The following is a 14,290-nucleotide window of genomic DNA, read 5'->3' as shown; positions in this document are numbered from 1 at the left end:
CAAAAATACTGCGAAGAATATTCAATGTAGGGAATTCAATTCAAGGGAAGAAAAGATACTATCCCAGTCATCACAGGAGCAGCGTGAACGAAAACAACGAAACATTTTTTAAAGCGTGTCTCGTGGAAGAAACCATGAATCACATTGATTCATTCATTCGCAACCATTCTTTCCTCCGCCATCTTGTGCTACGCGAGCGCCTCTACAGGTAGTTGGAGGGGCGGATATCTTTCATTGCGCAGGGTAGTTCCTTTAGCACTGCTACTTTAGGCACTTACAATCGTACGTCATGTTAAACGCACTGTCAAAGCCGCGGCAAAGATGGTGGCAATGTCAGTTCGTTGCTGCCAGGCGTACCAGCCGCAGAGGTCTGTGGTGGCGGTTTCGTTTCACACGTACCCTGCATACCGTGTACTTTTGCTTCGCAGCTAACCACGGTGACTGTCCACAATTCATTCATCGAAGCACATGCCTTCGGTTTCTTCTTTTGATGTCAGTTCAAACAGTATAGTATCGATTGCACATTTCGGAAAGGTTGTGTCATTGAGATGCCACCCTTCTCTCCAAGTACAATTACTGCTACTAAAAGGAATGACCCCCGCTGAAAAGTGTGACCCTTCAGCTTTATTGAGCTGCAACTTCAGGAACAAGCGCTGTACTACCATCGGCGTAGGTGTAGTGTTTCATCTGCAAACAAGACAGTCTAGCTGGTGCGTGCTACTTCCTTGTTGTGACATTCATGGGTGGCCCTGTCTTGTGAAGGTACGGAATGTTATGGCCGTCGTGCTTCGCTTGAGCTGTAAGAGAACAAACGTGGGAACACTTTACGATGAGTTAGCAATTTTCCTTTAATCGTCCACGCGCGGTATACACAGTTAAGGGTAGTACGTATTACTCACGTGGGTAGGAAGATCCCACCACGGACAGGACTACGACCATGGCTACAAAGATGAAGACAACAACTAGGAGAATAATCAGGGACCTCTCTGGGTACAGTAGTGACCTGTCGTTGTCGCTGAAATGGGAAAAACAATCCCTGTTCAGCATCACCCACTTATCTGCACGTGAACGTGCTCCCCAGCACTGGAGCCATGCCGAGGAACTGTCAGTCTTACTGCCCACGGGCGTCGTCAGCCAATAACTTTTTATCGAAAATATCAATTGCTTCTCGCAACGGGAAGTTTGTACCTGGGGTATCTGTCGATGTACATCTTTTTCATGGCCCTCTCCATGGAGACCAGGTCTTGATTGCTGCTAGGCATAGCGGTCATGTAGGGCTGTTGCGGCATTCCGGATAAGTAAGCCGGTTGCATGGCTAACTGTGCTTGCGATGGCTGATACACTGCAGTCCTCGTGAGAAGGGCCGGGGCTGACGGTGTCTCAAACGCGGAGGACTCTGACGGCGAAGAGGAACTGTAATGGCTGTAACGACTACGACGACGATGCCTCTTGCGCGACCTCGACCTCTTTCCGCGTGATCTACGTCGACGCCTGCGATCGTCGTCGTCGCTGTCGCTGTCTCTGTCTCCAGACCGCTCAACCATGTAGATAACCTTCTCTCTGTTCGAAAGGACCCCTTGAGGTTGAGATAAAGGCGGTGGACGCGGACCTTGCATCATGGGCGGGTACATCATTTGAGGCACCATTTGTGGCACCATCTGTGGCATCATCATTTGTTGCGGCATAGCAACGGACGGTGACTGCATGGGCATCATTGAGGGAACTGACTGAGGCATCAACGGTGAAGACGGCATGGAGTGGATCCGACGTGGCCGCCTCATCATAGGGTACTCGGGCTCGGCAGAAAAGTCCGCTTCGTGGTGTATGATCAGGGGCTGTGAGGTTTGTGCGCCGGGAAGTGATTGAGGAATGGAATGTGTCTCGTGGTGGATGATCACTGGTTGGGGCATTTGGGCCTGCTGGTGATGAATAATCACGGGTTGCTGCGGCATCAGCCCCTGAGACTGTTGCTGCGGCATCATGTACATCGGCTCCCTGCTCCGACTGCTCTGGTAGGTGGTTTCACTCGGAGATTGTGTTACACTCCTCATGTACACAACACGGGGATAGCTACGCCCACTATCGCCACTGCTTCCGGTAACTTCGCTGACGCTCGGTCGGCGCTGGTAGTAGTTGGCGGAGGAGTCACCTACGCCAGAGCTATAAGAGTCCGAAAGCCTTGGTCGCCTCTTTCTCCGGCATTTAACGTCGAGTACAACGCCCTCTCCTTGTTGCACGAGAGACGTCACTGAAGTCTGTACCGTCGCGAACCTCGGTGGATATCCCATCATACCAGGCTGGGAAGCCGCACCATATGGCATTTGTGCCATCATTTGTGGGGGTCCCATCATACCTGGTTGCATCCCTCTCTGGTACACTGACACGCTCATAGGAGAAGATTGGCCAGGTTGTGGAGGCTGCATGCCCGGTGCTTGTGGGCCGCCAGCCGGTACGCTCGTACGTTTTATGGCTGGGGCCGCCTTCGAAGGTGACGTTGCTCCAGGGGAAGGCTTCGCAGGTTTCGCAGGCGACGCAGGGGATGCCGCAGGTGTACTTTCCGTACTGGATGTCTCAGTTTTTGAACTATCTGCTGGTTCGGGCTCTGCCGCCTTCTTCTTTCCTTTCTTTCCCTTCTTTCCCTTCTTGCCTTTCTTTCCCTTCTTGCCCTTCTTTCCTTTCTTGCCCTTCTTCCCTTTCTTTCCTTTCTTTCCCTTCTTGCCCTTCTTCTTCTTGCCCTTTTTCTTTTTGCCCTTCTTTTTCTTCTTTCCTTTCTTTTTCTTCTTATGCTTCTTCTTTTTCTTATCATCCTCCTCCACTTCCTCTGCTTCAGCCTCTTCCTCCTCCTCCTCTTCCTCTTCGAGCACTTCTTCAGGCATGACTACGGGTTGCGGACAAGGCCCTCTGAAATGGAAACAATCTTGTCACGTGTGCGCACTGGCTTGATCGCGAACAGTGGACATCACGAACCTCTGCGAGTGAAGCTAAAATAAGACAGACTTGAGCTCGCTTTCCACCGAACCAATATCGGCAGAGCTGGTCAGTCGATATTCCGAGTTACTGCGCCCGGCTGTCAAGCACGACGAGCCTGGCCGCCACCTAGTGTTGAAGTGAAGGTAGCCATTAGTTCACACGTGTGTGTCCCTGCGTACGAACTGTAGCAGGCACCTTGTGCAGAAATAGTCGCAGTGCCGCAAGCAAATGCGCTTCAGAAACTGCAGAAACTGAAGGTGCTTCATCTGGGCATGACTAGCAACTAGGCGACTGACGGAAAACCCTTGCCACAGTCCGCGTGAAGCATTTTCCTACTTTGCTGTCCGACGTCAATCACGCAGTGGCGGTGAAACCTCGTTATACTTCATACTACTTCAACGTCTCCGCAAAGAACGTGAAATTTGCTATCACGCCTATCCTTCGTTTCTGAGGAGACCACGATGGGGCACCATGTATGCTGCTGTCACCCCACCCGTGAGAAACGCGGCTCAGTCATTAATTACTGTTGGCGACCTCGGTGAATGCAAAGGAAGAAGAACCTGGTGGCATATGGTACATGTTGCTGGCACTTGCCCCGCGAGGAACATTAAATACGGTGCGCCGTGCGCCAGGACTTCAGCAAACGTTAAAGAACCACACATTGTGTAAAATTAGTCCACGGAGAGACGGTCACTTCGTAGGGTCACCAACCGGATAACTAACAAAGTATCACTTAATTGTAGCCCTTGGACCGATAGAGCAGCATGATACTGTCGAGACGCTCTCGGGGAAATGATACATGCCCGTAGCCCTGATAGTTCCCTCGGAACCGACAAGAGTAGAAACTACTGTTATCGTTAACATTGTGGCGAACAGTCTGTGTGCACTGAAGCAAGAAGCTCAGCAGGGTCTGCCGATATTCCGAATAGACACTGTAAACAGAATAACTTCTGTCCGAAGAATCGCCAGCTCCCGATTCGAGACTTTTGCTATGATATATCCGTTCACCGTGTCATCACTGGACTTTCCACGTTTCGAGTCTTTGTATGCAGGATTCCGTGGCATGATAAGCCCACACTACTCCATCAACCCTTCTAGCTTCAACAAATGAGATACAAGAAAAGCTAAAATCCCATTCTACGGCTAGGTGTTCCTCGCGGTTGCACAAGGTAGCTGTGCGCGACCAACTGCAGACAGCCTAATCCACAAACATAACCACCTAACTGTCGCAAACGGTCGTTGAACATCTACTCACACTCACTAATGTCAGCGACATAGCTGCTTTCTATTTAATTCTGGGGGATGGGCCAATGGTCATGTAGAAGAACGACAGGCTTACCCTGATGGTCATACTGTGCGGGCAGCTCGAGGATACTGGCACGGGAGCACGAAGGGAAGCGGGCCAACTTCTTCATCTCATTACGATCATTGACTTTTACCATGCTGAATTAGGGGAGTAGGTTCCCATGCTGAATATGGACCATCGGTTTTACGTTCACTGGAAAGGAAAGCTATGTTAGCAAAGTTGTGTGGCTCAGCGACATTCCATTGTGGAAGCGTTCTGCCACTGATGGTTTTTTAAACGAGGAAAACGTAGCGAACCTGACGGCTGACTCGGCCGATCTTGATGACTATACAGGGCGCTTCACCTAACGTGATAAAGAATCGTATTAAAAAAATGTACTTGGGAGAACGTTATGAGGCAACGCTATTTATCTCGGCAGAGATTTCGCCATGGCTTCTGAGCACTTTTGTCAAATTTCATTCGCGAAAAAATTGGATTTTCCCAATTGCACTATGAAATTTGCCAAGTCAACCTCACGTTTTTTTTACACAATCAGAACGCGCATGCCGAATGTACTCCATCCTATTATAAAATACATTCACTACTACAACGGTAAGAGCCGGAGAAAACTTGCGAAACCCGTCGTTCCGAGGCGCGCACATTGCGGGCCACGCTTCGATCTCGCGAGAGAAACGATGCGAGGAAGCCATGTACCTGCCCGCTCACTTTTCCTCTTCCAAGCTTTTGCTGAAAACGAACGCAAAGTTATGTGCGAGAAGGAAACAGGAATGGGCGGGTGACCGCTTTTCTTGCGCCGATTTTTCCTTAACTTGACGGCCCCCGTTTCCTGAACAGCTGTCGGCTGACAATATCAAGCTTGCCCAAGAGAAGCACAAGTCCTTCTTCGACAGCCATCCAGTCCGCATTTTGATGCGCTAGCATTAGAGTCCTCGCCGCGAAAAAATCACGGCGTGGTATATCTGTAACCACGGCGCGGCGCGCATGCGCGGTGAGTGGAGAAGGAATGAGAGGGCGCGTGGAGAGCGCGACACGTCGGCGGCAGTGCAGCCATGCAGCTGACGTGGTCGACAGGTTCAGACGGGTCTGCGTGGACGCGCCATGGGTCACGAAAGCTGTGCGAAGGAGCGGCGGCTAAAGAAGGCTGAGGCTGCGAGACGGCAACGCCAAGCTGAATCGTAGGAAGCCCAAAAGATTCGTTTGGCTGAGTATGCTGTCTTGCGTTAGCGTTGTGTATGGCCGTGTGAAAGGTTGTGTAGCGCTTGTGAAAGGTCGTTGAAGGCTTGTGTAGCGTTGTGAAGGGGAGTTCCCAAAGGGTTTTTAAGTTTTAATGCTAAGGCATTCCGTCGGTAACACCAATGGATCGATCATGTTTTTTTTTCTTTTGTCACTTGACAACGAGAAATAGAAGGATCTTACACCTATGGGGACATAATTAGTACTGTGTTGCTATCACTTCGTCCTGTATTGTCACAGGTCAGTTCCTGATCTTTCTTATCTTTGAAGCCAGCTCCGGGGAAAATGTCGCTTTGGCTCTTCTTGTTTACTTGCTCGTGGTTTCGCAATCGTCACCAATCGTCAGGCTGAAAGCGAAATCGAGAGTCGCCCGTACATATAAGCATCACAAACACCGTGCTCTTTGTCGTTGTAAACGTTATAACCGTAGTATTTGTCTTGTGTTGTTCTCAAGCCCACAGGCGTGTCTTTTGCAATAGCTGAGTACGTGCAGTCCGTGAAATTGCTTTGTTCTTGAGATATCGAGGCTATTTCGGAACCCGTAAGAGCAGGACAGCAAGCCGCATTTAAAGAGCTTAGTGTCAGTTGATATACCATACATTCGATCTTTGTGGAACTTCAGAGGCAGCCGGCATGAAAATCGCCCGGTTATGAAGTTTGCTTCAACAGTTCGTAAATGTAAGCGTGCTCGGAACCTCTATTTTCAAGGTGATGTTCATGCATCTGTGCAAGTCTTTTTTATCGGGTAAAGGATGTCTTACTTTAAGGGCAGTTAGTCTTCGCAATGCAATCAACAGTTACCACAGAGCGAAGGGAAGAATCGTTGGTCTATACCGTGGCGTACAGAGTTTACATTTTTTTGACACATTTTTGGTGTATTATTGCCACGTGCACACCGACATTTTTTCTCATTTTGACAAATTTTTGGCGTGGTATGATGTACCGGAGATGCGCCTTCATGGAAATTTTGTTGGACAATTTTTGTAAATACGTGTTGTCAGCTATGGAGGTCTCAACAAGTATAGGTTTCCCGAAGTACCATTGTAATTCACACGACCTCCGTATAACGACAGCGGCAGGATATGCAGCATCCTAGTTACGAACACATTTACCGTTCATGGTAGATCGGACTGTTGCCATTGCTGGCACTTCATTTCATGGACAGCGTCACGACTGTGTAGGCTGCCTTCATTGTTTCCAGTGGTGGCAATACGCAAATATGATGCACGAGACTTTAATAGATGATAATCATCACGTTTACGCAAAGCAACTCATTTCTCTCTCTTATGTCTTCGTTATATTTCGCCAAGGACCGGCTGTTGTGAGCGAATGGGACTCTGGTTTCAGAAGGGCTGGAAAGAAAATCCCATGCGTCAGATACATCCTCACTGATGCACAGCGTGCACAAACTCACATGGAAACGAGGACCCTATGATGGCCAGCACAACCACCATTGCCGCGAAGATGAATATCGTTCCCAATATCAATATCAACGACCTCTCCGGAAATAAGGATGGTCTCGCCATGTCACTGAAAAGACGCGAAGCATTTTAGATAACCTCTTGGTATGCAACGAAAGCTCGAATTATGAAACGTGGCGCACCTGGGGTATCGATGCATGTAAAGCTTCCTTATGGCCCTCTCAATGGAGCTCAAGTCCTGCTGGCTGTCTCCTGTCTGCGCGAGGAATTGACCTTGGACGTTACCATATCCCACGTTTCCTGCGCCTCCGCCCTGGACTGGAGAGAGCAGTGGGTCCTGTGGCGGCTGCTGATATGCCGGTGAACCTATGGCAGATTCCGCCGTAGACGATGAAGAACTTGACATTTCGTCGTATCTTCTGGACCGCCTGTCCCTCGACTTGTACCTTCGGCCTCGGTCATTATCACCTCTATCGTAGCGGCGTCCCCTTTCTGTTTGATAGAACACCTTCTCAGAAGTTGAGACTTGAGGCTGTGTTCTCGGCAGTGGTGGTTGCATCATTGATGAGGACATTATGGGCGGCATCATGGGAGACGCGACCTGAGAGTAGGCCGGAGGTATCATTGGCATCATCATGTTTTGCATCACGTTCGGCATCATCCGGGGCATCATGAATGAATTTGGCCGCGCAGCCATCATCATTGGTGGCGAATCCATCGGCATGTAAGGGGGAGCGGGAGAACACATGAATGGTGGAGACGGCATAGACTGGAACCTTCTCGGTTGCTGCATCATTCTGTAATCTGGTTCAGGTGACTGCGTCTGATGGTAAATAGGTTTCGAGGACTGATACGGTAAAGGTGACTCAGGAGACTGCAGCTGTGTTTGAGTGTGTATTATTACAGGTGGTTGCATAAAGGCGTCATTCGGAGCCTGGTGGTGGATTACCACGGGAGGCGGTGGAGATTGTCCGGGAGGAACTCCTGATGGCTGGTGATGAATGACCACCGGAGGTGGCGGAGATGCCAGCCCTGGCTTTGATGAACGCCGCCTGTGCCCGCTATTTGAACTGCTTCGGTGGCTTATGCGCGGATTGCTGGGGGGACTTTCACTTTGGGAGTAATCGACTGGGCTTACACTCCCGCGACCACGACTCCTCCTTCGGCGTGCTTTTTCTCGACTACCACGCCGTCGTTGAACACGGGCGGTGGATGCCAATCCCTGGTCTGCCGTTATGACGAGAGGATTCTGCGGTTCTGGCATTGCATTTTGAAAGACCATAGGGCTTTGTGGTGGAACCAGAGGCGGCTCATGCGGTACGTATGAAGGCAGCTGGCTCCCACGCTGGTAATCGGGTAAAAGAAGTTGCAGTAGTCGCCGCTGCGGAGGAGGAAGCACCTGCATCAGCTTATCCACGTGTTTCTCAAGGAGGTATCGGTGCGATGATGAAAGCACGATGTTCTGTTGCAACAACTGAAGTTCAGATGGTGGTAACTGCAACTGCTGCAGAACCATCCGCTGCTGAGGCGTTAGCGCCTGATTTTGTTGTAACATGAGATCTTGTGGCTGTTGCAAACCCATCAGATCACCAGTCTGCATTTGTGGTTGTTGAAGCTGCGCCTTCTGAAGGAGTAATTGTTGCTGTTGAAGCTGCTGCTGTTGCAACTGAAGTTGAAGCCGTTGCTGGTCGAGCTGCTGCTGCACACTCGACTGTTGCAACAAGGGCTGTTGTAGAAGTTGTTGCAGTTGGTTTGACTCCAACTGGCGCAAAACGTCTTTTTGCGGCCGGCCATAATCTCGTGAATCTATTGAGGTGCCTGATACTGCCCTCGGTGAACGTTTTCGACGTCGGATCTGGATACGCGAGTCTTCATCTCGCGGCGGTTCCACAACAAATATCTCTCGTTCTACAAGGCGGGGTTGCGAGGGACTCTGTTGAACTTGCTGTGGTTGCTCTTGCGGGAATAATTGTGGCGGACTTTGTTGTGGAGGTTGAAATGTGTATTGCTGCGGCCGAGGGAGTTGTTCCTGAAGCTGCTGCGTTGCCTGTAGTTGTTGCTCGTCCTTGTCTGCCATACGGGTTTGTACTTGCAGCTTGTACCGTTCATCAGACGGCGACAATGGAGCTCCATACGGCATCTGGGTTGCCATTGGCTGCTGAGGATACGGCGTCTGTTGCTGCCGAAATTGTGATTGGTCCAGAAATTGCTGCCGCTGGAGTTCTCTCTCAAGCGCTTGTTGGTTCGCTTTGAGCATCTGCAGTTCTCCTTGCTGAGCCGCCAAACGTTGTTGTATCATGGCCTGCGTCTCGGTTCCTTGTGCCAGCATTTGCTGCATTGGGCTGACCATAAATTGTGACATATCTCGCGGTGGCGAAAAGGGTGGCTGTGTTTGGGTATGTATTATGATGGGTTTTGGGGACTCTGCGTCAGCCGTTAGCCTTGATCTTCGCCGGTGTCGTTTATGCTTTCTGAGTCGCTTTCGCGGAGATAACTTTGACGCGCCTACGTCTTGAGATGCTGATCGCATGAGACGAGGTTGCTCCTGTGGCGTTTGTGGAAGCTGCTGGTGGTGAATAATGATTGGTTTCGAAGGCTCCTGGTATACCTGCTCTGCTGGTGGTTGCGTGTTGATCTGTATCTCCGGAGGAAGGTCGGGATACTGTGTGTTCGCTAGGCTTTGAACAAACTGCTGCATCTGGCTCATGCCAGGCGCTCTATATAAGAAGTCACTTGACACAACTGGCGGCCTTCCTCCGATTTCAGTAATCACTGTGGCTGAAATACTTTCGTCGGCCGAAGTCACATCGTAGTAGGTCGTCGCACTTTCAGTGTCGCTGTAGTAGCCCGCCCCCGACGGATACGTTCCTTGTCTGTAGTACTGTTCCGGTGCAGCACTGGTTTCAAGCGATGTATAGGAAGGGGTCTCAAATCTGGGCCTGCGCCGATACTTGACGTCAACTACCACGCCTGGTCTCCTGGCCCCGAGAGTTGTGGCTGATGACGTGTCTTCTGTTCCATATGCCCTGGTGTAGTCAGTGATGTTCGAGCTTGTTCCATATGGCGCCACCATTTGTGGTTGGAAGCCTACGGTTTGCCCCATGGCTTGTCCCATGCTTTGTGGATACATAGACAACGCTGGGTATCCCATTGGATATCCTTGTATGCCTCGAGCCATAGGTTGCATGGCTTGCGGAGCAGCAGTCCTAGGCCGAGCACCTGCCGGAGGACCTGGTGCTGCTGCTGTGGATTTTTGTTGAGGTGCCCCTGCTGTTGCCGGAGGAGCAGGTGACGCAGCTGCAGGAGGTGCAGGAGCTGGTGATGCTGCTGGAGGTGGCTGCGTGGCTCCATCTTTTGGTTCTGGTTTACTCTCTTCTGCTGGAGGTGGAGTTTCTTCAGCTTCAGCTTTCTTCTTTCCCTTTTTTCCTTTCTTGCTGCCCTTTTTGCCGCTTTTCTTGCCTTTTCCTCCTTTTTTCCCTTTCTTGCTGCCTTTTTTGCCTTTGCCCTTGCTTCCTTTCTTTCCTTTTTTGTCTTTCTTCCCTTTCTTTCCTTTGCCTTTACTACCTTTCTTTCCCTTGCCTCCCTTCTTGCCTTTGCCCTTGCTGCCCTTCTTTCCCTTGCTTCCTTTCTTCGACTTGCCACCTTTCTTTCCTTTTCCTTTGCTGCCTTTCTTTTTGCCTTTCTTCTTTTTCTTTGCATCGTCGTCCCCCTCACTCTCTTCAACCTCTGCTTCCGGCATGGTCAGGCCTTAGCCACGGTTCCCACTGCAAACAGAAGTAGGTATCACGTCAAGTTGTCAGTCTCATTGTGTACGTCACACAGTCACAACAGTGAGCAAGCTGACAAATTACTGTCCCGATCACAGTAGAGACTGTACAGCGGTATAGTCGGAAATGAAGGCGCATGAGGCGCTCTTGCATTTTTTTCTCGATAGAATAGGAGAGGTTCTGCAGTGCATAGATATGCGTCATGATAGAGTTCATGTATTGCGTTTGTGTCTTTGTATCTCTTGCGCACAGGTCGCACTCAAAAAGCTTTCGGCTCGCAATCAGAGGGCACTAGTAAGAGATATAATGTAACGTTGTGACGTTGGAAAGGCAGATGTTTACCGCGCTATCTAGAAGTAACGACGCAGCTAGTGCTTCCGTACTCACGCAAGGAAAGCTGCCAACAGGAACACACAAGAAGCACTTTGCGTGACGCACACAACCCTTCGAGATTAGCGTGCGCACGCGACACAAAAAGTGTTACTGTGCGCAGTGTACACCCACTATTTCTTGGCGCACTTTATGCCATACTGACTTTATGCCATACTGACTTTATGCCATACTGAAACTATTGACCTAGGTAGGTCACGTTCACGAGCCCATAGTTATTGTGACCGTTGCCGCGCTCCCTGTTAGCCGCCTTACACAATATTTCATGTCACGAGAAAGTAGGACATTACTAAAAGGAGCATCATCAAGAGCACAGCATGGGACATGTGCTGTATCTCCCATTCGGAAACGGGAATGGCATGCATTCGCCATTTTTGTAACTACCCTGTTGCGGTCGCTTGTGGCACAATCATCTTGTCCGGGCCACATGTCACAGCCAACAACATTCCGTTTTAGCACTGACCCTGAATGCATCGCATCGGCGGTGAGGCGGCTTCTTTAGTAGTTGTCAGCATTACGCTGCCTTATTTCCTGATCTGCGCGATTTAGTGCAAGGACATCCGATCAAGTAATAAAATTAAGTTATAAAATAAGTTATACAAAATTACGTACAGATACAATCGCGTTGGTCGCAAACGGTTTGTTCGCTGACCATGGGTGCGGCCATTCTCACGGTCGTATATGTTGACATTTGCAATGACGAGTGGGCGGGGCCTGTCCAGAGTAAGTGCATTGTGTTCGCATAGCACGTTACCGTTTATGAACCGGTACGGGGCAGCGCACCCCAGTGATTTTCGGGAAGGCTTTGCGTTGTAGAGGCAGCACTGTCGTGCAGAGGGAGGATATGAGGGGAAGGGGAATACCAAACCTTTTGCATTTCTGTATTTTTCACATCACAAAAGGCCATGAAGATACCGTATCGTAACTAGGAAAGCGAGAGTAAGTCTCCATAACACAATACACAGGAGCACCGTAACGCGGCACTGGCTGCATATCACGCGATAATAGAATACACCTCAGTTTTCCTTATCCTGTTGTGTATCCTTTGGGCATTGACATGTCCATGTACGCGTGTCATGCCAGAACTGCAAAACACGTAATACAACATATATCCTATTAAAAGCGGTCAACGTGGACAATACCTGAGGATACCGTTGAAAGAGCCTCTTGCCGACACAACACACAGCTCTGTTCCGCAACGAAAACCCCTGGGGCGGGTTCCAGGCAGCGCGTGTGCACTGCAGCAGCGCAGCCGATCGCGTGCTTTTGCAATGAGCGGCACGACGATGATACTGTGCTCACGGGCTGCCCTGCAGCCGCCCCAGAAATGGCGTCGCTAAATGGTGCACAATATTGCCTAGTGCAGCAAGCTTCAAGTGCGGACAGAGAACGTGCCATATATTTATTTTATCGCTATTACAGTGACGTCGTCGTGAACAACGAAGAAAAAGAAGTGTGGATGTCTGGCCACATCGCAGCGACCTCAGTAGACCGTTGTTTGCCCTGGGTTTTCCTCGGACGCTTCAAGACAAATGTCGGAAAAATTCCCAGTGAAGTCGCCCCAGGGCGTACGATCCTGCCCCCCCCCCCCCCCCACACTCGACGAACATGCCGCACGGCTGGGCTGCAGAGCGCTCGGACATGGCACGCTGCCACCGCAACCGCCATCAGCACCACCACAGTGGACCACAGAGTCTTGTAACGTGAGCAAGCACGTCTGCAATCTTTTGAGGCTTCAGTGGTCCATCTGCGGTGCTGGATGCAACCGGCAAAGTACCATGTTATCGGCTCGACAAAAAAAAAAAAAAATGATATTGTTCCTCGGACGTGTCTGAGGACGGTTCTCTCAAGCACACTTCTTCAGCTAGACGTCCGAAAAGCTGCATATCGTAACAGCACCTTCTATCATGGTAAAGCAAATATATTAAAATGATGCGTACTAAATCATTGATTAATTGCTTAATATGATTGATGGTACGTTAAACCATTGTAAGGACGTCTTCTCGTTTCGCCGTTTATGTGAGGTAAACAATTGAGGCAAAGAGAAGAAATAAGGGAGGCCTTGCACTCCGTATGATCAAATTTTACCATGAACTCTGTGCATGAATGGCGATATGTATTACGACGGTGGATCAAATATAAAGGAGACTTTTGTTGTTGAGCGCGTTCTATCAATTGGCGCGCGCTGCCACGTGAGAAGCCGCCCGGTCTTGTTACGTTTCCTCTGTGGTCCGTCATACGATGCCTGAGAAAGAGGTACACGGGTCGATTGCGCAACGTATTATTATAACGTTCCTTGCTCGTGAGAGTGTACACTTCGAAAATAGTACTGCTCTCGCTCTAAAAACGAGGAGCAGGGTCAACCAATGCTAGGCAGGCAGTCCCACGCATACCTTGTATCGCCAACTGTAGGATGGGACAAGCGTTAGCTTGTAGACCTTTTTAGAAACGCAAGCGCCACTGTGTATTGGCATCGAGGCGGAAGACCAGTCACAAGGACTGGCTCCCAAGCGCCTTATATATATATATGTATTGGCATCATCGTGGAAGACCAGTAGTGTGTGGGGAAAAATTTATTCATGGGTGACCTAGGCTCACTTCCAAATGTTCATATACAGTAGTAGCACGTAAGGGTTCATAGGAACTTCGAGCGCCTTGAAGCATTACGAGACGACCAGGGGCGGAGGTAGAAGAAGAACAACAACGTTACCGGTGTGCGCAGAAGCAGCCTGAAGCAGACGACAGAGCAGTGTCCTTCAAAGTTCCCACGCTGCTTTGCGCCTCGCGCATAGTGGCGCGCGCATCTTATTAACATTGTCTATTGACACCCGGGGGAAGCGGCGTGCGGGAAATGAGACGGGGGAGTCGGGACGGGGGAATCGTGCCACCGCCACCTGGTTGCGCCTTCTCAGACTCATTTATTTCTTGAAGGGACGCTTTTGACAAAACTGCCGATCAATAGCAAGCTTGGGGTTTGGTTAGGGTCAGTCAGTCCACTCCTTTTTCTGCTATCTACATTCGTAGAGTTGGGCTCTATGTAGAGTACGCAAAAATTGGCTGCTTAACTCAGTTTTTAGTGGCTTACAAAGTTTTTTTTGCATTTTATAGACGTCTAAACCCAACTTTTTGTCATGCCTAAACATGCAGGCTCTAATCATCAAACTGGCTGTACCTTGATATGATTGGTGGTCATAGACAACCAC

The 14,290-nt window shown here is 49.9% G+C and overlaps 2 protein-coding genes across 4 annotated transcripts; both read right to left on the bottom strand.

The window, feature by feature from the left end:
• Window positions 1-602: 602 nt before the first annotated feature.
• On the bottom strand, window positions 603-4,415 carry LOC135370797 (AT-rich interactive domain-containing protein 1A-like). Of its 3 annotated transcripts, none has more exons than XM_064604649.1 (5): window positions 4,310-4,415; window positions 2,968-3,096; window positions 1,189-2,901; window positions 900-1,015; window positions 603-822 (listed from the first exon to the last, which is right to left on the bottom strand). In XM_064604649.1, exons 3-5 carry the CDS (start codon window positions 2,874-2,876, stop codon window positions 773-775), a joined length of 1,854 nt encoding a protein of 617 aa, XP_064460719.1. In that variant the 5' UTR covers window positions 2,877-2,901; window positions 2,968-3,096; window positions 4,310-4,415; the 3' UTR covers window positions 603-772. The 3 variants fall into 3 exon arrangements, with proteins under 3 accessions (XP_064460719.1, XP_064460717.1, XP_064460718.1); XM_064604647.1 differs by having other exon boundaries at window positions 603-797; XM_064604648.1 differs by having other exon boundaries at window positions 603-797; window positions 4,226-4,311.
• Window positions 4,416-6,729: 2,314 nt separating this feature from the next.
• Window positions 6,730-12,391, bottom strand: LOC135370796 (proline-rich protein 36-like). Its single transcript, XM_064604646.1, has 4 exons — window positions 12,230-12,391; window positions 7,113-10,694; window positions 6,924-7,039; window positions 6,730-6,861 (listed from the first exon to the last, which is right to left on the bottom strand). The coding sequence occupies exons 2-4, from the start codon at window positions 10,667-10,669 to the stop codon at window positions 6,794-6,796; spliced, it is 3,741 nt and encodes a 1,246-aa protein (XP_064460716.1). The 5' UTR covers window positions 10,670-10,694; window positions 12,230-12,391; the 3' UTR covers window positions 6,730-6,793.
• Between the last annotated feature and the right edge of the window lie 1,899 nt (window positions 12,392-14,290).

Source organism: Ornithodoros turicata, chromosome 10, assembly GCF_037126465.1.
Source record: "Ornithodoros turicata isolate Travis chromosome 10, ASM3712646v1, whole genome shotgun sequence".
NCBI lineage: Eukaryota > Metazoa > Arthropoda > Arachnida > Ixodida > Argasidae > Ornithodoros > Ornithodoros turicata.
Note: the sequence above shows the minus strand (reverse complement) of the source record. Positions and strands in the feature narration are given on the sequence as shown.